The following is a 21,746-nucleotide window of genomic DNA, read 5'->3' as shown; positions in this document are numbered from 1 at the left end:
GAAATTGGGAAATGAGTGTTCCCCTCTCTTCACATTGGGAGGAGAGGTATCACCCTGGTCGAAGCAGCAGCCTGGGCCTCCCGTCTCTCCCCTCTGCCTCAGCCTTGCAGCCATTTTGCCATTTCTACCTCTGGGAATAAGCTCCTGTCAGCTTCCTCATCTTTGGAGATCAGCCCACGGAAACAAGGCAACCAGAATCTTTGAATCTCTCTGGCATGAAATCTGACGGACTTGATTTGGTTTTCAGTCCTGCTGTTTTGTGTTGGATTGAAGTAGATGCTTTAAAAACAAGCCCAATATTAGTGGGTATGTTTTGCGGGGAGGATACTTGGCTTTCCTGGGACATCAAGGAGATTGATCATTTTTCCCGTTTTCCTACCCATTCATTTCCTAAGTGTAGTCAGGTGTTATCAGTTTTGTGTTGCTTCTCCAGGCTGTCTCTGGAGAGAACCAGTTTACCGTGATTTTAATGATACTGGAAAGGTCTTCTTGGGAATGAAGGACCTGGGGAAGGGGTGTGGCTGGAGCTGACTGTTGGGGCCACTGAATGGGCAGAGCCCCCTTTCTTTTTCTGCAGTGGAGGCCCTTTCCACATGCTAATTTTACACAGAGAAATTTGCTTTTATTTATTTATTTTTTATTATTTCCTATTTGTCTCCTCCAGATGTTTTCAGGGCAGTTTTTTTTGTGTGTTGTAAACTAATTCCATTCATGTTTTAAAAATTTATGAAAGCGCTAATAAAAATGTCAAAGTGGTAAAAATGTTAGCTTTTCCTCTGCTTTGATTAAATTTTGCAAACTGTTTTTGAATATTAAAAAGCAATAATTTTTTTTATTCTCTCTCCTTGCTTTCCCTCTTCTCCCCGGTATGCATGTGCTCTCTCCTGGCCTCTCCCCACTCTGGTGTGTTCCTCCCTTCCCAGGAGCGATGTATGAGGCGTGCTGCACAGCCAGCGTTCTGCAAGCCTGTTTGCACACCAGGACCTTGGTGCTGTGCATCTCTATTAAATAGCGGAGACAAATTAATCTTAGAGACACCAAACAAATTGTCACTCCTCCTCCTTCTCTTCCATTATGTTTCAGTGGACTGGGAAGGGCTGGCTAAGCGATTGGGCTGGTGGTGCAGGGGGAGTGTGTACTGCCTGAAAGAAAGATGGGAGGCGCTAGCTTCTATTGCTCTTACCCGCTTTTCTCCTTCTCTTTGGGATCTCCTTTGGCTTTATTTTTTACCTTTTTTTCTTTTTTTTTTAAAATAAGAACTAGTGAAGAAACATACCAGCTCGGTTCAAACTTCATACAAGGTAATCTGTGCACTGGTCTGATGGCTGGTTGTCTATATGGCAGGAGATCAGACCCATTTCAGGACAGGGGCCTGGGCAAGAGAAAGAAGGGCCTATTCTTAGGGGCTCAAGTGAGCAAGCCTCTGCTAGAGAACCAGTTGGAGAACCTGGGGAAGATGACACCCCTGTCTTCCTTCTCGTTTCCAGAAACAATGGGGATGAGAGCTGTGTCCAGTCCCTGGAACCTGTGAGGATATTAGCAGTGGGAGGGTTAGGATTGTAACTGTGCTGGCACCATCTCACTCAGTCTTGAGTTTGGCCTGGCAGGAGCTGATGAACCCAAAACACTCATTCTTTCTTGACTTGGAGCTATTGTTGGACATGGTCGATTACGGTAACTTATTTTTCCTTTTCTGTGTCTTTGGCACTCCAGGAAATCATTGAGTTCCCCATCCTGAAGCTAAATGGCCGGACCATGGAGATTGAGTCTACGTTTCACATGTATGTCCAGCCTGTAGTTCACCCACAGCTTACCCCCTTCTGTACAGAGGTAAGGGCCCTGGAAGTGGGCAGCAAGGGCTGCTGAGAGGGGAATTTTGGAATCCTTGGTGCTCTATATAGGCCACTTAGGGTAAGCACGGGGCTTATCAGTGCCTAAGGCAAGTACACACTGGACCTAGCAGTTAGGTTTGGTAAAGTCTGCCACGCCACTCAGGCCACTTTTGTGACTGGGGACCCAGGGAGAGCAGTGGCTCAGTCTACCTCTGCTCCCCCAGCATCCCTTCCTGGAGACTGGCACTTGGAGACCAGGAAGAGAATGGTACTCCAGGGTTCAGGTTCTTTCAAGTTCCATTTCCCTTAGGACCCCTTGGCAAGAGGTAAAGATTTCAGCCACTTGGAAGGCAGGTTATGTTCAGGCCGTCTTAGCTTTCTGGTATTGTTACTCTGTCCTCCCATAAAGTGGCCCTGTGTGAAGCATAGGCTGAGTTTGTTGGAGGTACATCCGTCACCAAGGGAAGAGAAGAGTGGTCTGAGCAGAGCGTGAGACCTGGCTGGCCAAGGCTGAAATGTCCTTATCCTAGGTGGGTGCCATACTCAGCCTCCTTGTCAGCAGGTTAGTATTGCTCCCATTTTACAGATTGTGAAACTAGGCCTGAGATTTTGATGCTTGCTGGAGGCTCAAAAGAGCTGTTGGCAGCGGGGAGGAGCCCTTGCAAGTTCTGACTCCCAGGACTGTGTGAAGCCTTCTGTGGCTCTTTCCCTGTGACCTGTCATGTAATGCACTCAGTGATGGCCCACAGGTTGTGGTGCGATCAGGGGTTAAGAATGTGTAGTAGCAGGGGTGATGAGAATCTTTTAAGAGTCTGGGGTTGAGGTACTTTAGGGACTTTGTGCCTTCATTTAAAGACCCATCTTCTGCACATGAATGAAATAGATGGAAAGGGGTTCTCAAGTTATAATCTCCCAAATAATCTCCTTGGTGAGGAGGCTGGGGACAAGGCTGCCTGACCCTGGCGGGAGGGCTCCATGGGCCCTGAGACTGACTTAGCCCAGATACGAGGTCTCGAGGGTTGCTCCTGAATTCGATGCCAGTATTTGCCAGCTGACCCAGGTAGGCCTTTTGTTGCAGGCATCCATCTGGGAAGGTACCTAGCCTCTTAAGCCTTTTGTTACTCCAACTAATGATGTTGGTTTCTGGTTCTCTTTTTCTCTACTGTGTTTTCCCCTTTCCCCTGGGATTTACCTATACCACCAGGGGGCGCCAATCTGACTTTTCTGCCCCTTTTGAAAAATCATCATTTTAATGATGATGAAATTCCCTTTCTTATGGGAAGGGAAGGAATGACTTCCTTTAGCCAGCCATTTTCCCGAGCCCTCCACTGGCCTGAAAGGCTAATGTCCTCTTGTCCTTGCATAGACAGGCCCAAATTGTGAAAAGTTTGCTACCTGTTTGGGAATGGTACAGAATTCTGCTGGAGCTGGACCCTGGGCAGGAGTGGATGCTTTGAGAGTTTCAGAAGAGGGACTTCTTTTAGAGTAAGGCTACTGCTGCTACTTTTTTGTGGGGATGGGAAGAGGGATTGTGAGGCTATGATGAACAGTTTCTTCATTCTGGAAACCTTCACCCAAGGACGCACATACATAATTTGGAGGGGAGTAGGAGTGGTGATTGGGATCCTTATTATGAAGCCTGTTCTGAAAGTGAAAATGTGGTGGTTCTGTAGGCACTGGGTCTGCCATTTTGTCTCAGGTTTCTGGAGCTTAAAACTCTCCATGATCTTGTCCCTTCTTTTTTGGCCAGCCTTATATCTCCCTGCTTCATCTCCCACCTAGCTCCCCTCACCCAGAGGTTGCCCTCTTACAATCTGTCTTTTCACTTGATGGTCCTTGCCTGCACAGGGTTCCCACTCTCCTCGCCAACTCCTGCTTGACCTCCAGGATTCTGCTTAGGGCCGCTTTCCCTGATCCCCAGATTGAGTTGTGCTTACCCCAACACAGAACTGATCAGATACTTTATGCTATAATTATTTATCTGTCTCTTCACTAGACTATAAGTTCCTTCAGGGCAGAAACTAGACCTGATTCATCTTTGTCCCATCATTAGGGTCTGCTACCAAGTAAACACTTGATAAATGTTCCTTAAACGAATGAATATTGTCAAGGAGTTATTTTCTGTCTCTCCCCAAAACCACTGTACTGCTGACTTGTTATTTTGAGTAAGTAAAGTCTTGTTGGAAACTTCAAATCATTTAAATATTGCTCTGTCTCCATACCAGATGGAATTGTATCTCCAAGAGGCATAGACACAGAATGGGGGCTGTTGTTCTGAGACCTCATCTGACCTGGCAGTTGCTGCCTTTGGGGGTAGGGGTGGAGGTCATTCCAACCAGAGAAAATCTCTCGTTAGTAAGTGTGAGGAACAACCCACATTGTCGTTGTGGAATAATCATCCAGATTATACTTAAGTAGTTGTTTTGGCAGGATTTTCTCTCTTGTGCACCAGAAGTTCTTAAGAACCCCAGCCTCTCTCTCTCTCTCTCTTTCTGTGTGTGTGTGTGTGTGTGTGTGTGTGTGCCTGCACATGCATATGACACGTGCACACACATGGGCACATGCTTGTGTGGGGAGAGAAGCAGGCTTAGTGCTGTACGGTAGGAAGAAGGATTCCACTTTGAGTGAGTCCCTAGCATACACAGAGAGACTTACTGCTTCAGATTAGGAATGTGTTAGTACTCTTCCTAAGGTCCTTTCTTAGTTTCCGTTGATAGCCTGGAGACATGGTTCTGACAGAGATAGGATGGGATGTGTTTCATTCCTTCCCAAGCCCTTTCCCTGTGACTTCTAGAATCTGCTCCAGCTCATCAAATCTCTTTCTCTGGCAGCTGGGCTGCTGCACAGTCCCTAACCATGTCTTCTTTGTGTTGTTGTTGTCATGAAAAAAACTAGAGAAATACTCATTTTGCTAAATGCCAGTAAAGGGCTTTGTCTTGCACCTGTACTTATAAAGGGTAAGATTTATTGGTCTCTTTGTCTGAGGAGAAAGAGTGGGTCTGATTATCAGATTGCACACCAGAGACAAGTGCTTATGTAATCAACAAACTGTCTTGGTGTCAGAATACGACTGTGTTGGAGATAAACTGTGAAAGGAGAAAGTGCTGGATGCTGACATGCTATTGGCACTGAGTTTCCTGGGCTGCTTCCTGGAGTTGCTAGTGTTTATGATGAAGCCAGCTCACTCCTGGACAAAGCCCTTGTGAGGGTAGAGGATCTCAGTAACCAGCCATGTTATCCGTCAGGGTCAAAAGCCCCTTGCCTTGCGGTTTCTGAGTCTGGAGAAGTGGGAGTTAATCTGTAATCCGTCAGTGAAAGGAGCCACAGAGCACACATTAATTCTTCCTCTCACCTCTCCTGCTTTAAGTGGCTAAGGTCTCTGAGCTCTGTTTAGCCTGTGAGCCCTGGTTCTCAGCTTAATAATACTTGGCTTTGCTCTAGTACCTTTCGTTGTGAGGATGTAAAAAGCTTTTTACAAACACATATTAACCCAAGTGGGACATAGCTTAAACTGTAACATGAAGAATTTAAGTTAGGCCTAAGATAGAACTTCCCAGTATTAATTTGATAAAATTGTCATGTTCCTTCATAGCATCTTGTATAAGCCTTACAGGTGTCTTATAGGTCATTAGTATCAGGTACAGGAACTAATTTTCACCAAAAAAAAAAAAAAAAAAAAAAAAAAAAGATGGGGTCTCTCTGTGTTGCCCAGGCTGTTCTCAAACTCTTGGGCTCAAGCAGTCCTCCTGCCGTAGCCTCCCAAAGTGCTGGGATTGCAGGCAAAGTCACCATACACAGCCTAGAACTAACTTTAATTTCATCCCTTCTTTGTCCAGTGCCTTGGCAGAGCTGATAAAGGGTGGTCCATCATTGGAGGGATAAGTACAGGGGCCTGAGGCCTTCCCTGAGAAGGCTTGTCTAGCTGAGCCAACAGCTCAAGCCCCTGTGTCTCTGGGGGCTAAATGCAAATTCTTGAGGAACTCACCTGTGAGCCTTGCCTTGCTGGGCCCCAGATGAAAATGGCTGTTGTCTAGGAACATGGTGAGAAAAGGAGCTGACCTCACTAGGCTCCTCCCAGGCTAATGATTCTAGGATCACTGAGCATTGGAGTGGAGTTTGTGAAAGCCCCAGGATGATGGAGCCCCATTCCCCCTGCTCCGGGTGGGAGAGGTGGGCTTAGTCTGCAATGAGACATCCTGCAGCAGAATACCTGAGCAGCACCCTGGTTTTCCATTTTGGTGTAGTGATTTTTTTGCCCCACATCAGTGATTTTACTGGGGCCCAAGGCAGGTGCTTATGGGGTACATAGGTGCTGGCCTAAGCCTTACCTCCAGGAACCCTTGTTCTTGGCAAGGGCACGTTGGTTTCCTGGGTGGATGAGACTTTCTTGAAGCCCTTGGCATTCAGCTCATCTGAGTGACCCTTAGTGGCAGCCAAAGGAAGGAGTGGACCTAATCTTGCCCCCTGAAACTCAGACCAGACACAAGACTAACATTTCAACCCTAGAGCTTCCTAAGAAGTGAGAGTAGCTGTGGTCCCCCTTTTCCAGGATGGTCCTGATCCGAAGCCCCGTCTCCAAGCTTGAAGATGTATCTAAGTCCCAGGCTTAGCAGGAGAGAAGCTGGGCCAGAACGGGCAGCGGTGGGCCTGTGGGTGTCTGTCACTAATCTGGGGCCGGTAATAAGCCTCCTCCTGACTCTCTTTGGCCCCTTCATGCCCAAGGCAAAACAGGGCAACTGCCTGCTCAGTTTGTGGCTCTGGAAGGTGTACAGGCTCTGAGTACTAGTTGGGGCTAGGCCTAGGAGGGGGCTGTGGAGAACACACATTCCATGAGGGCAGAGTTTTTACATTTTTCTTCACTGCCAGATTCCTGGTTCCTATAATGCAGCCCAGCCCATAGTAGGCTCTCTATGAATAGTTGTTGACTAAATAAAAGGAGGAATCCTTTGTACTCCAAGATTATTGAAGCTGCTGACCAAGGGCACTTCCTCACTCCTAGCCCCCCAGCCCTTATCGCACCATCTTTTCTTCACTTTGACTCAGGCCCTCCCTCTACTGGACAGTTCTTTGGTCTTCCAAGCAAGGAAAGGGTGTGGAGGTGCCAGCCGGGTGGGCATGCTGTGGGTTAAAGCTTTGTGGAACAACAGTGTAGTTAATCTTTCTAATTTATTTTCCTTTTAGACCATGGGAAGTCTGTAGGCAGCAGCTGTTACCCAATTAAAATACAGATTAATATAAAAACAGTTTCTGGAATATAAAATAGAGTGGCTGTGTCCTTACACTTCCTTAAAATACCACCTAATAATGATTTGATGAACTACAGAAACCCACCTAGAGGAGCTCAGCATTTTTAAAATGAAAATTTCTTCCCTAAAAGGTGTATATTACCATTCCATGTAAGTCACCATGAGAAAATAACCTTCCCTCTTAGAGCCAGCGATTTCTGTGTGTTGGGTATTTGGTATTCATTAAGTGTAATTATAGTTTAATTGGAGTTTAATCTACGCCCCCCCCCCCCCACCCCCAGCACACTTTAAAAAAAAGAAGTTTCCAAGCAAGCCTGAGATACTGCTCTTTCTGGAAGTAGCCAGGGACATGCTGGGGGTGGTGATTTCCCGTTGATGTCCAGGACATGGGAGCCTCATGCCCTCAGATCCTTGTAGGCAATGTATCTCTAGTCTGTATCTGAGGGATATTTTTACTTCAAACCAAACCAAAACAAAGCAAAACAACAAGCTTGTTTGAACCCAGGCCTGACCTAGATGGAGTGTAGACCTGAGTCAGAAATTCTGTAGGCCCTATTCTGAACGTAGGGCCTTTTTGTCTTAGTTTCCCTGTCAGTTAAAGGTGATTCCGTTTCTTGCTTGGCTGGTTCATATTGAGGGCCCACAGGTGCAGGGTGAAGTATAGGTGCCTGTGGGACTTCATGGATGTTAGGGAAGGTGTTAGGGAGAGTGTGGCAGAGGGCAGTGCTGGACATCGAGGCTCAGAGAAGGGATGGACTTGAAGCCAAGTGTGCCTGTCCTGTATGAGCGCTCCCCAGGTTTTACAAGAACTTTGTAAAGTTAGGAGCTGAATTTGAGACTGTAATTGCGGGAAGTTATGGAACCTGTTGAATACAAAAGATATGTAACATCAATTTGTTTACAAAATGCAAGCTGAAGCAGGTGTGAGAATACACCTTGTGGTCAGCATATGTATGTGTACGTCTATCTCAGGGCAGGATTTCGTGGGAGCAGCTCACATTCTGTCCTGGGTCCTGGGACTTTATTCCCAAGGCTTCTAGTTGGGCTCTGAACCTAAAGCAGTGCCAGACCAGAGCCCTTTACAGCAGAAGGAGAAAAACAAAAAGGAAAGGGTCCAGTTTAGCCTTGGGTCCCTACACCCTGGTTTTCCACACATTGGCTATTTCTCTTTCCTTTCAGCTCACCGGGATTATTCAAGCCATGGTGGATGGCCAGCCAAGCCTGCAGCAAGTGCTGGAGGTAGGTTGAGTGACCTTTAATTCCTGACCTCTGACCCCTTCCTGCTGCCTTTCTCTCCCTCCCCTCCTGAGAATGTAGCCGTGTAATTTGACTATGATTATGGCTTGATTAGAATAACATTTGCTGTCACATCAGTGACATGCTGTTGAGAGTATTGAACCATTGATCTGTCATCTCCAGCTGTTCCCGTCAGGGTTTCTGACAAGATGTCCCAGTGCTGCCAGGAGTCAGGCAGAGGGGCCCCCACCCCTTCCTGGCCTATGGCCCTGTGCTGGCTGGCTCTAGGGTAGCCTACACTGGGTGGGCTGGGGAGTAGGGGAGCTGGGCTGTGGCATGGTGGGACTAGCCCCGGGGACTGGAGGTGTTTTTGTTTAGCTTTAGTGTTGGCTTCTTGTGGCATGTGAGCACTTCATTAACTCACCCAGAACTCCCCATCGATGGCTTTTGTTTGCTGTGAGCTCCTCTAGGAGCCGTGGCTGGGCCTGCCTGCCCCACTGCAGCTTGCCGCTGGATGCATTGTGCCTGTCGGGTGCAGAGGCTGCACTGGGTAATGATTCCTAATCAGAATAATTATAACAGTTGCCTATGTGAGGGAAATCAAATTAAAGACTTTAAAACCCTTGGCAGAGACCACACTTCTAGGATATTCTCCTCGGGGAGCTAGAAAAGGTTAAGATGCTGTTTCTTGCGCTGTGGCCCGAGGGAATAAGGAAGGGCAGTGCTTGGTCTTAGCTTGTCTTCCACCCTCCTCTGGCCTGGAGGTTTTCACAGGGGGAGAAGGTCCCCCTCCCATTTCTTTCTTTATGGAGGGAGGGGAGAAGAGAAAAAGCCTGTGGATCTCATTAGGTTCTTTATTTATTTTTAAGACCAATAAAGCCAAACCTCAAACCTTATCAAAGCATAGGAGAAAGCAGAGTATCTGCAGGAATAGCAGGGCACATCTGCACTGGAGGTGTGCAGCCTAGAGGAAGTAGTATAGTGGCAGGGAGCAGGGCAAGATATCTTTCTTTAGCCACGAGATCCTGTCCGACGGACGAGAGAGATGCAGATTGAATTTCGTGGGGGCCCCCAAGGAAGGAGCCAGGGTCAGAGAGGCAAGTTTAGACTCACCTTAGTGGCAGAGTGTATTTCCTATTCCTGGGAATGTGGAAACCCAGGCTTTGTGACCAGTCTGGTTTTGGGGGTCAGGTTTGGGCACCTGTAGTAGATTGGGAGAAGAGAATATGAGCTCTGAGAAGCTTCCCAGCCATACTGACCTCTTTTTGAAGAGACTCATTCCTGTGACCAAGAGAGCTCCTTAGCATGGGCTGTCCCGTATAAACCAGACTCAAAGAGACAGAGGGAACTCATTCTTTTCTCTGTCCCAGCCGTCATCCCCAGCCAGGGCCTAGCTCCTGAGGGATGCCTGAAGACAGGCAGCTTTTTCCTGGAACATCTGTAGCTGGGATCCTGGAAGAAGATACTTGCTCTGGGCCAGCACCAAACCAGGACTGTTGAGGTTATGGGTTTTTTTTCTCAATGACCCCAGTTGAGGAGGAGATGTGGTCTTCAGGAGGCAACCCCCTGCTAACCCTAGGCCAGCCCTGAAGCAGGGTGCTCACAGAGTTCTGAGTCTCACCCAGGAAGCTACTTTCTGCTACTTCTACATACTTTGTTGATCAGGAGGGAAGATTCCTGGTACCAGCCTGAATAGAGAGTTTCTGGAAGGACTAGGAGACCAGACCAGGCTCTGCTTCATCTCATTAGTCCTGAGTTGGTTCTAGAGCTAAAGAGCTTGTTTCTTGTCCCAACCAAGGCCCTTAGCAGGCAGCCAGCTAGATGTTTACCTGATTGATTTGTTTTAAGTAGAGCTCAGCCTGGACCCCACTAGAACTTCAGTAACTGGGATGGCTGGCCCAGCTAATTGAGGTGTTGGTGGTCCCTCCAACCCTAATTCATTCAAGCAGAGGAGGAAACGAAAAGGACAGGCCTGATTCAAAATGTGCTATCCCTTCCCTGGATGGGCTCACAGTAAAAGGTGCTCACTAAATAGCTGCTGAGTCCTAAGCTTCCAGGGGCCCTAGTGAGTGTTGAGTGCTTCTCGTGATGAGGGCCCAGTTTTGCTGAGTGTGGCCTCCTGACAGTCCTGTTGTGTCTTAACTCTCTCTTTCACAGGAGTTAGGGCACCAGGGAGCCCCTCTAGTATGTGGGGCACTTAACTTGGGGATATAAAGCAGTGAGCTGGGGGAGATGTTATGCTGATTTACGGAGCCCCAGTTTCACCTTACCTCTTTTCTTAGGTGATCCTGGGGAAGGGATTCGCGCACGTGTGTGTGTGTGTGTGTGTGTGTGTGTGTGCGTGCATGTGTGCATGCGTGCACATACATGCAAGGAGCTGGGCCAAAGTAACTGAGGAGACAGACCATTCAGCAGTGGATGATCCAGAATTTACCTTTTGGGAAGATTCTTTGGCTGAGGAGGATTCTCTGGTGTACAGACTGTAAAGAGGGTTTAGAGACTACATGGTCTGCATAGTCTGGCACCAGGGAGCAGCTCTGACATTCTGGTTGGTAGGACTGATGTAGCCATGGAACTAGGTAGGATCCTTGGCCTTAGTCAGGCGTGACTTTAGCATGGGCCAGGCCTCTAGCATCTCGGAGGTATCCAGGGAGCCAGCCTACACCTGCTAGAAGTAATCTTACTTAAGATACTTAAAGATATCCATGGGCTCTCTGTCACCTGCTGAGCACATGAGGCCCTTCACAGTCTGGCCTAACCCAGTCCTCCAGTCTCTGTCCTTCCTTTCTGTATACTGTACTTCAGTCACCCTAAACTTTTACCTACTCATGTTTTCAGTCAGTCAGCAAATGTCTCTTCAGTAGATCCTGTGCTGGGTGAGAGATTAAGGCAGTGAGTGAGACAGAGTTTTCATGGTGCTTATATTCGCAAGGAACCAGATGTTAAACAGATAATTGCTTCAAATACAAAATTATTATGCATGTACCTTTGTCTCTGCCTGTAGTATCCTTTTTTGTGTTCCACCGTGTCAGGTTCCTAGTTCAACCATCTTCTTTGTGAAGCCTTTTCTGACTCCTTTCCCTGTAAAAGGTAGGGCTAGCCACTTCCTCTTCTTGGTCCTGTAGCACTGCGGTCACGGGTCCATTGCTGCGTCTTGTATTATGATGATCTGCCTTTCTCCCCTTCTCAGCCTGCTGCTTGTTTTGTGGTAGGTACTTTAAACATTATCACATTTAATTCTCAGAACAACTCTGTGTAAAGTTTTATAGATGAAGGAAACTGAGGTTCACAGAGGTTACATGACTTTTAAATAACACTCCATCAGTGACACAGCCAGGATATAGAATAGCCAAGGGTTGGAATCCAGATGTATCTGGCTTCCAATCCTGCATTTTTAACGACTATGTGAGATAGCCTTAAAAAATAATCCTCTTGTATGGGTAGAAGCAGTGATGTAATCTGTTGCGCTACCTCTCTATGCCTGGGACCTTCTGAAAAATAGGCAATGCTTCATGGATTCTTTTTATTTATTATTTATTTGTTTTTTTACAGAGTCTCGCTCTGTTACCCAGGCTGGAGTGCAGTGGTGTGATCTCAGCTCACTGCAACCTCCACCTCCCGGGCTCAATCAATTCTTCTTGTGCCTCAGCCTCCCAAGTAGCTGGGATTACAGGTGTACAGCACCACACCCAGCTAATTTTTGTATTTTTAATAGAGATGGGGTTTTGCCATGTTGGCAGGCTGGTTTCAAACTCCTGGCCTCAAGTGATCTGCCTGCTTCGGCCTCCCAAAGTCCTAGGATTACAGGCCTGAGCCATCACGCCTGGCCTTGAATTGTGTATGATATTTCTCTCGTTGTATACTGATTTTAGCATTTGTACTTCCAGTGTGAGCACAAATACTAAAACTGATCAAAGGGATGAAGGGAAAGAAGGTTTAGAGTGTTTAGGAGCAGTTTTTCTCCCTGTGTAGGAATTGAGCTCTGCCTTAAAATATCCTGCTAAATTTGAATGCTCAACCACAAAGATGAGAAATATGAAGTTGGGGGTCAGTTTTTGAACTTGGAGCAGGCAGCTGGAGCAGGCAGCACTATCCCAGGTGTCAGGATGGGGCCCCAGCCCAGTAAAGGGGCCTCTTCTGAAGGTGAAAATGTTCATCACCTTCATTTGGTGAATAAGCAAATTCATGTTTGGTTAATAAACATTTGGTAGAAGGGTAAAGTGAATAAATGAATGAGTGAAGCTGTGGGCGGGAGCCCCTGCCTGCGGCCTCCTTCTAGCCTGTTCTCATGCCCCAGGACAATAGCCTGTCTGAGCTAGGCCAGGAGACCAATAAAAGGTATAGCCAGGTCAGAGCAAGGTATTTGGACCGACCTGCTGGGATCTGGGGCAGGCTGCCGGGCTATAGGCAAGTGTAGGGGCTCCCTCCTGCTACACACTCAGGCTGTGGGATCTTCCTGAAGGGGTTCTCTTCCGAGTGCTTCCGTGGTTCTGACCAAGGCTGAGAGCCCACAGTGGGGCCATGGCTGGATAAGATTACAATTTTCTCCTGCTCTGATTACACGCAGCTTATTTGCGTTTCACTGTTGTGGCTCTTCACAGCCTCAGGGAAAAAAAAAGGAAAATCTCATCTGTTCTTGTGTACTTTTCAGAGGGTCGATGAGTGGATGGCGAAGGAAGGCCTCTTAGATCCAAACGTCAAGTCAATTTTTGTCACCTGTGGAGACTGGGACTTAAAAGTCATGTGAGTATGAGAAGGGCTACTTTGCTGATAGGACTTGGAATCTGTGGGACCAGGTCTTGCCTTCTGGAGGCTTAAATGTCTGCAAGTCACTGGGTGAGGGATTCTTCAAGTCTTTGAGGCTACCAGGGATAGAAGAGGGTTGGGAGCCCTGCCTTCTGCCTCTCTGGAGCAGTGTGTGTGCAAGTCAAGGGCCTGCCTGGACGGTTGGGGCCTTCCTGCTTTTGCCAGGTCTCACTGCTCACGACAGCCCTTCCAATTGTGAGGCTGTATGTTATTGCCTTGGAAGGGAGGAGGTAAAAGAGCATCTTGAAAATAAAAATTTGAAGCCAAATACAGTGTTTATTATGTAATGAAATATAGTAACTTATTTATCAACCATATAAGGTAGGCATGATTATTCTTCCTATTTTATAGCTGAGGAAATAAAGGCACAGAAAGATTAAGTAATTTACCAAAGGACACACAGAGTCAGGATTCAAACTCAGGTCCTTGCTTTTAACTATTTTACTATGCTGCCCCTTTATCTGGCCTGCAAGACCCTGGTGATCCAACTGGGATCCCAGTGGCTGGGATCCCAGCTTCTGGGAAGCTGCCCAAGTCACCAGCCTCCTCTTTCCTCCTTTGTCCCCACTACTCTTTTATCTTTGTCTCCTGATCCTGTCCCAGTTACGGAAGACAGAACCGGTTTCTTTGCTGGGTTGACACTTGTGCATTTGTTTGCCCTCATGGATACGTGGCTTCAGATGGCCCCCAGGGAACTGAAGTGGGATGGAGGTGGTGGGGGCACTGTTTGCTGAGGAGTCATAGAATCGATTACTTCTGTGTTCGTTGTGACTGAAGATAGCAAGTTCTCTCTCTCTCTCTCTCTCTCTCTCTCTCTCACTCTCTCTCTCTCTCTCTTTCTGTCTCTCTGTCTCTCTGTCTCTTTCTGTCTCTCTCTCTCTCTCTCTCTCTCTCTCTGTGTGTGTGTGTGTGTGTGTGTGTGTGTGTGTGTGTGTGTGTATTTGAACTTTTGAGCATAAAGTGGGATGTTGGTGAGGGGTATAGTATAGTAGCTCTGGAGTAACATTTTCTACCGCATCAGATGTCATCTTCTCACCAAGACCCTTTGTAAGCCTTTTCGATGCCAAGCATTGAGGTGATGTTATATACCCTGGTGGGTGTCAAGCCCACTATTGGACTCCAACTTTCTAGGTGAGACAGGAGGAAGAAAAGGCCCCAAATCACATGAGCACACACAAACCTCATCTTCCACATCCATGTGTACACACACTGACTGTACCCCTCTTGGTTTACTCCAGAGGGTCTCCATATTCCCATATGACACCTCCGTGTCAGGGAAATTGTACAGGCTGGGACTAGAAGGAAATATGAATCGGAGGAGTTCATGGAGAAGGAGAGGAGGAAAGAAGGCTCTTGTTCTTATAATGGAGTCCTGGGCAGCTTTGAGTCCTTAAAGTAAGGAAGGGGCTTAACATGGAGCTCTGTAGCCCAGGAGAAGCTGTTCAAGGTGGGGCCAATTTCAGGCTGATTCCCAGAATTCTGGGGTTTGTATGGCCCAGGAGGAAGGCCCTTTGACCCACTCCAGAGGTCTGCTTCCTCCAGGTAGCCTCGCCAGGACTCCCATTCGTCCAGTATTTTTCTCTCTTTGCCGTCTTCACCTTCCAAACACACGCATTTCAGAATCTTCTACTTTAACTGTGCATGATATGTACATATATGTATATATGAAAACTTTCCTATGCACAAGGTTGGAGACTACATAAGCTTGGAGTTGGTCTCACCATGAAATGGACAGGAAATTTCAGAGGATGCTGTCTTCTTCTGGCCTGTTCTGTAGCACAGTGGGCCCTGGACAGGTGTTGGTGACTCAGGAGATTGCTCTGCTGGGTTGTGGAACTCAAGCATATATGAAAGGAAGCCAAGTTTTTTTTGTTTTGTTTTGTTTTTTTTTTTTTTTGAGACAGAGTCTCGAGCTGTAGCCAGGCACCAAGCCAGAGTGCAGTGGCGTCAGCTCAGCTCACTACAACCTCCACCTCCCAGGTTCAAGCAATGCTCCTGCCTCAGCCTCCCAAGTAGCTGGGACTACAGGCGCGCTTGCTACCTTGCCCAGCTAATTTTTTTTTTTTTTTTAAGTAGAGATGGGGTTTCACCGTGCTGGCCAGGATGATCTCGATCTCTTGACCACATGAGCCACCCGCCTTGGCCTCCCAAGGCACTGGGATTACAGGCTATTAATGAGCGCATACCTTACCATATCCACACCTCTTGACTACCATCTCTGGTGGGTGGTGGTATTGTCTTTCTTTTGTAGATGAAATAAACCAAAACCCCTTGTGGCTCAGAGAGCTAAAGACATGTAGCTAGACAGAATTGAATTCTAAGACCACGTAGTTTCCAAAAGAGATGGGTAAGGCAGACTTTGTTGGCTGGTTTGAGTTTGGACTGGGAAGGCTGGTGAAGCTTCAGAAAAGGGTGTGCAGAAAGGAAGCAGGTGGCAGGGCTTGGGGGAGGGAGCTCTGTGGCTGCCTCTTATAAGCAGGTCTCTGCATAACTGCTGGGAAGGCTCTTAATTAAATGTGTAACAAAATAAAAACAGCCGGAGAGGAAACCTAAGTAGTGCTGCGTGACAGCGCACAGCTAATCGGTGTTCCTGGAACCTCTCAGCAGAGGCTCGTCAGATGGCTCTCGTCAGAGCCGTCACCTTTTTATGCGCCTGGTAAAGGCTGCAGATGAGCCTGACAAGGGTGGTGTTAAATTGACACTCACAACTTGTTAGTATGTGGCTTACTTCTTATTTTGACATCCATTTTCAGATTTAACTAAGTCTAAGGAATTCAGCAAACATTTTCATTTCATACTCTAGTTTCTGGAAGCTATGGCTCCTTCTCATTGCTGTCCTTACCTCCTGCTCCCCTTCTCCCCCCAGCCAGCTTCACATCACTTTTGTTGGAAAGGGGCTGATTAGTGGGCCACTGAGAAATGGGAAGTGAATTGGCAGCAGAAATCCCACTGGAGAAAAGAAATCTGCTCCCGTCCTGACAAATCATTTTATGTCCATCTTTCGTCAAAGCCAGATGAGTTGATTCTCCAAGTTTATGTGGGCTTTGATGTCATAGTCACAGATCCTGCTAAGCCGAGTTTTTATTTAGTGAGTGTGGATTTAAATTTCCCTCTCAAGTTTTTCAAGAAACAACACTTGTGGGTCTGGCTCTTGGTCAGCTTGCCTTCCCTATCTGCCCTACTTTTTCTTCCGCCTTGCTTGGTGTTTCTTAAAGCTCCCCATAGGGTTTAGTGTAGTTTCTCTGCTTACCCAGGTAAGGAGTGCCTCTTTCAAGGGGTTCCATCTTTGGTACGGTGGCGGGGGTAGTGCTGTTTTAGACTCAGGAGGGACACCTGTGCAGGCACCCACTTGAGGAATTTAGATTTTAGCAACTTAGATTTTAGCCTGTAGCTTGAAGATCCAGGTTCACCAGCCAAATAGCACAGCATGGCTGAGAAGCTAGCATAGAGGCTTTCCTAGTGGGCTGCGAATCTGAGAAGAAGATTGGGAAGAGGGAAAGAACTGGCCTGAGGGAGGCTCTGACCCTTATTGGAAGTCTGAGAAGAGGCCCCTTAGAGAGGGTCAGGAGAGTCAGATGCTGCTTTCTGGTGGAATAGGGGCCGGGGGCCTGCCGAGAGGCTGGTGAGAGGACTCTCATCTAGGAGCAGCCTCAGTTTTGGAGCAGGAAGTTTTCCTCCCCCTGGAGGGAGGAGGGAGGTTGAGCACATAAATGCTGGCATTTGTCTTCCTTGTTTTTCCACTGTCCTCTTGCTGGGGTATGCATACTACATTCTGGCTGTGCTTTGCAGGTGTGGACCTGGAGTTCACTTCAGGTTTTAGGAGGTCTGGAGTTGGAAAGATACTTTCCCAGATTACATTATCACTGTTGGAGATGGGGAGCATGCACTCAGCAGGGGTTACTGAGGTTCCCTTGAGGCTGCTGTCAAGCAGTCAGGACCACTGAAGAGACTGCTGTCTAGAGTGAAAGGTGCCATGATGGAACCACACACCTGGGCGAGCACTGTGGGGTAGTGACTGTCCTGTGGGTGTGTGGAAGATGGCTGGAAGGGTGGCCTAGGGACAAGCTGGCTCCGGGTCAGGCTGGGTGCTCTTGGCATTGCTCAACAGAGTTGACTACTTCATCCTTCTTGAAATCATCTTTATCTTTACTTTTGTTATGTCTTCTGTTTCTCTGGCCACTCCTCAGTCACTTGTGGAGATGTGAATACTTCTTTCCTTCTTTTTATCATGTTGGTGTTTCTTAAACAGTGGTGTTTCTTTGATCTCTATCCCAGTTGTTTTTTCTGTTTATTCTACGCATTCACACTTACCAGAGTGATCTCATCTTTTGCCATAGCTTCAACTATCCTCTGTATGCTGATTTTTTCTAATCTTTTTCTCCAGCTGGAGAAAATAAATCAATTTCATCTGCCACCTAAACGCCACACCTGCATATCTAGCTACCTTCTCTATATCTCCACCTAAATGTCCACAGGCCCCTTCAAGCTCAAATGTTACTGTTTTCCTCACACCCTGCCCTCCAGCATTCCCTCAAATAATGACTGGCACCATCTACTGAGTTCTTCCCTTGGAAATCTGAGAATTATCCCTTCTCGAGCCACACCAGTTAATTGCCAGATCCTGTTGATTCTGCCTCCCATAGGTTTCTCAGATGTATTCCTTTCTTCCCATCCCTACTGCCCTGTCCTAGTCAAGATGATTATATTCTTCTTGGATCACTACAAAAGCCTTCTAACTAGTCTCTTTGACTCCAGTTTTGCTGCTTCCATTCCCTTCTCCTGATTGCAGCAGATTATGTCATGCCTCTGCTGAACACCCTTCAAGGCTTGCCCTTGCCCTCAAGGGGGAAGTCTACACTGTTTATTGAGACTTTCAAGGTTCTTGCTTACATCTTTAGCCTCACCTATCAATACTCTCTGTGCAAGTCCCGGACCCCTCCCCACCAGCCACATGCATGAGCTGGCCAGTTCCTAGTGAACCCTCTTTTTTCTCTAGGTGCCTTCCTTTATGTTCCTGGAGCACATGTACATATTAATACGTAAAATGGTGCTGTGGCTACCTCTGCTTGTCTGTCTCTCTCACTAGATGATGAGCACTGTTGTAACCCTAGGACAAGGACAAGGCTTGACATGTAGTTGTTCAAGAAATAATTGTTGAGTAAGTGTCAACTAAGTCATGGAGTGGTCCTGTGTAATCTGTGCTCAGGAAGAACGACAGGACTGTTAGTAGGGAGATTCAGGAAGCATTCGTTGCCAGTGTACAGGACAAATGGACCAGAGGAGGAATTCTTGGGCCGTGCTACACCAGCCTGAATGCGAAGGGTCAGAGAACTATGCTGCGAATGTCAGGAAGCCCTGAGTTTCCCCACTGCCACTGTGTGTTGGGCCCTCCATGGTGGGTACTGGGTGAGACAGCCCACAGGCCTAGGCCAGGGAGGAGGAGCTTGGTCCCAAATGCAATGCAAAATGCTTTCTCTGAGAGATTTGTGCCTCCAGAACTGAGGGTTGGGACTCCTGGAAAAGTAAACAACAGAGAATAAAGATAGACAGTGTTTACTGAGCACTTATTACATACCAGGAGCCCCATTGTGCTGTTGACACATACGATATCGTTTAGTCCTTACCACAGTTCTGTGAAATAAGATCATTTTATAACCCTTTTTTAACAAATGAGGAAACTGAGGTCTAGAAAAGTAAATAATTTGTCAAGGGCACATAAACTGTTAGTGGCAGGGTAGGGATTTGAACCTGGGCATTCTGACTCTAGAACCATGTGTTTAACCACCGTCCTGTCTAACCATCCTCCTTCATGGGCTGTGGCTTGGTGATGCAGTGGGAATGCCCCTCCTCCTCTCCTTTGTTCGCACTGAGTGGCAGAGCCTCAGGATGTTTTCCGACACCCTAGGCTACTGGTTCCTTGTTTGGTATTGGTAGAGGTGTAGACCGTTATGTTCATTTGGTATTGGAGCCCAATTGGCCAGGAGATGTGGTGGGGATGGTTTGGGGCTGCCTGCGAGCCTCTTTGCAGGGTTACAAATGAATGAATCTTCAGGTCTGTTTTAAGGAAACCCCAGCCAACATCCCACTTTGGACACCTCTATCCTGTATTTATGTTTGGAAGCACATGGGGCATCGAACCGTGTCACTAGGCTCACAAGAGCCTCGCCCCTTGCCCACAGGTGAGCCAGTTGGTACCAGCACTGAACGACATCACCTTTGATTACCAGCCTGCTGGGGGAAGGGGCTTGAATAAGAACTCCCTGCCAGTCCTGACTTGTCTCATTTCCTATTACTTTTATCTGTCATTGCAAGCGCTTAGGCTCCCCTCTTGAACTAATTAAGTTTGCATGTGTTTAGACATATTGCCAAATAGGGCTTAGCAAAGCGGAACTGAGCTACATCTCTTTCTGAGTAGGTAAGGAAATAGATATGAATGCTCCTCTGCAAGGGCCAGGAAGAAGCATGGATGACATAGAATGAATGTGTGCAGATGATAGGCATTGTCCGGCCTTCCTAGGGACACAACAGGCCTGCCAGGCAGCCTTGTGATTGGCTGACAGGAACAGGTGAAAGCCCACCCTCCAGCTCTCTCAGTGAATTGGGCATTCTAAGGGGGCTGAGAATGGAAGGAGAGCAGGTTCTGAAGTATTTTTCTCCCAAGCACAAGCAAAGTTGAAAGTCAAGTTTAGTGATAATTTGCAAGAGGAATTTGTAGGGCTGTGTGCTGTTTGCTACCAGCTTGAGTCAACCTAGCTCCTAGGTTTATAACCACCTATGTGGCTAGCAGAGTGCAGGGTGACCTTCTTTCCAAGTCGTGTGAGAAGTACAATGGAAACTTGGATAGCCAAAGGCCCAAATTTTTCTTTTTGTCTAGAAGACGCCAATTCCCCTTGCTCAGCCACTGGAGTGGTTGTGTGAGGGCAGTGGAGGGAAGGAGAATAGTGTGCCCAGAACCTCCCCACCCTGGAGGTGGGGTTCAGTGTATTGGATCGTCATAGTGAAATGATGGCTGATGGCATGTTTTTGTGTCAGACGGATGCCTGGAGGCTTTTCCCTAGTGCGGGGTGGCCTGAGGTCTGAGATGCCCTGTGGGAGAATATTTGGGTCCTATCAAGACAGCAGTTATGGGGGCAAACTATGTCGTGGCTTCCTTCTCTGAGGTAAGGAATGAGGGTATTGCTTTCCACAAAAACAGAAGAGCCAACTGAGGCCGTAGTCAGGGTGTCAGTCCTGTAGACATGAGGGCAGTGGGTCAGCTTCCTGGCCATGCAAAGTCTCTTGATGGGTAAGGTCGGCTCAGAAGCAGCCCAGGCTCCCTATGCACCGTGGGAGCAGGGGGAGGAGGTTCTGAAAGTTGTATAGGAATTCTGGGTCTTAGAGTTGTAGTCTGAGCTCGGAGAGAATGGGAACCAGACCTTCTGCCCTCCCTTCAGTTTCCCTAGAGCCCTCTCGTCAGCAGAGGTGCACCGGGTTAGCCCCAAGAAGGCAGCATGAGTTGATGGGGTCATGTTTCAGCTGCAGCTAATCCAAGTCACTCGATATAAATCTCTCCCTGCTGCCTCTCCCCTCCCTCCCATCCCCAACCCACAGACAGGGAAATGAATCCTGGCCCTCACCCTGAATACATCATGGCAGGCTTGCCTCTAATGAGAGAGGGCCATTCATTGTGGGGTGAAGCTCCCTGCAGAGCCCGGGATGCCATTAATTAAAGAAGAGCCACCTGAAGCCAGTCGTGCAGTGCAGCCTGCCACGCTTAGATGGAGTGTTGGTGGGGTAGCCTCGTTAGCCTGACAGCTCCTTGGGCTGAGAGTTCTTGGGCTTGGAGGAGTGAGGGGTGCTCCCCCTCTGCCTGATGCCCCTTGGGGCTAACCTACTCACAAACATGAAAACCCCCTCCTGCACATGTCCCCGGGCCCAGAACTGGCACTAAAGGGGTTCCTGATGGTGGGCTTGGCTGGGGATTAACCATTTCCTAGCTGCAGGCCTGAGGGTAGGAGCAGGTTTCTGTGGAGCCAAAGCAGTTCTTCTGTTTCCCAACCTTGGCTCCCTTCACACTTATCCATGTGATCCTGGAGCTGCAAGTCAACAGATGTCTCACCCCTTGTCCTTCCCTCAGATCCTGAGTTTGGGATAGTTGCTCTGCTCTGGAAGAACTTCGTGCATCAGCAGGGACTGGGAGAGAAGCTCTGTTGTCTGATCAACAAGCACAGCTCCTCCATGGCAGACAGGCCCTCTGGGGTTCCACTTTCTGGGCACTTCTAGGCTGTAGGTGGAATCCCAGTGGCAGTCTCATTTCCTCACTCACTAGGAAGGTGTCAGAGGGGTCTAAATCATTGTAGTGATTATAGGAACCCCTGGAATGGAAATTCTGCTCAGTGAAAACCCTGATAAAAGATAAAGATACTTGCTTAATGACTGATCAGGCTTCGAGATGTTCAAGGCAGTAGGAGCCTCATGCTTTGGCCTGAATTGGTAACTGAGTGGTTCTTTACTGCTTAACTGGTCCAGAAGCAAGTGTTGCTGCCTTGGTTCTGGCCCTGGATTTGATATGAGGCTCTCCCCTTGACCATGGACGAGGGTCTTATCACCTCCTCCTTGCTGGCTGGAGGGGCTGTATGTTCTGAGA

General features: G+C 47.8%; 1 protein-coding gene across 10 annotated transcripts in view; it reads left to right on the top strand.

The window, feature by feature from the left end:
• Positions 1–21,746, top strand: part of ERI3 (ERI1 exoribonuclease family member 3) — a 136,303-nt gene that overhangs the window by 35,269 nt on the left and 79,288 nt on the right. For 9 of the 10 annotated variants that reach the window (XM_003936929.4, XM_074380697.1, XM_074380698.1 and 6 more), the window contains 3 exons: positions 1,714–1,830; positions 8,258–8,317; positions 12,966–13,057. In XM_003936929.4, coding sequence (XP_003936978.2) covers positions 1,714–1,830; positions 8,258–8,317; positions 12,966–13,057 — 269 coding nt within the window. The remainder of the gene's footprint in view (positions 1–1,713; positions 1,831–8,257; positions 8,318–12,965; positions 13,058–21,746) is intronic. The other variant, XM_010347446.3, reaches the window with a different exon arrangement.

The sequence above is a fragment of the Saimiri boliviensis genome, chromosome 11 (genome assembly GCF_048565385.1).
Source record: "Saimiri boliviensis isolate mSaiBol1 chromosome 11, mSaiBol1.pri, whole genome shotgun sequence".
NCBI lineage: Eukaryota > Metazoa > Chordata > Mammalia > Primates > Cebidae > Saimiri > Saimiri boliviensis.
Note: the sequence above shows the minus strand (reverse complement) of the source record. Positions and strands in the feature narration are given on the sequence as shown.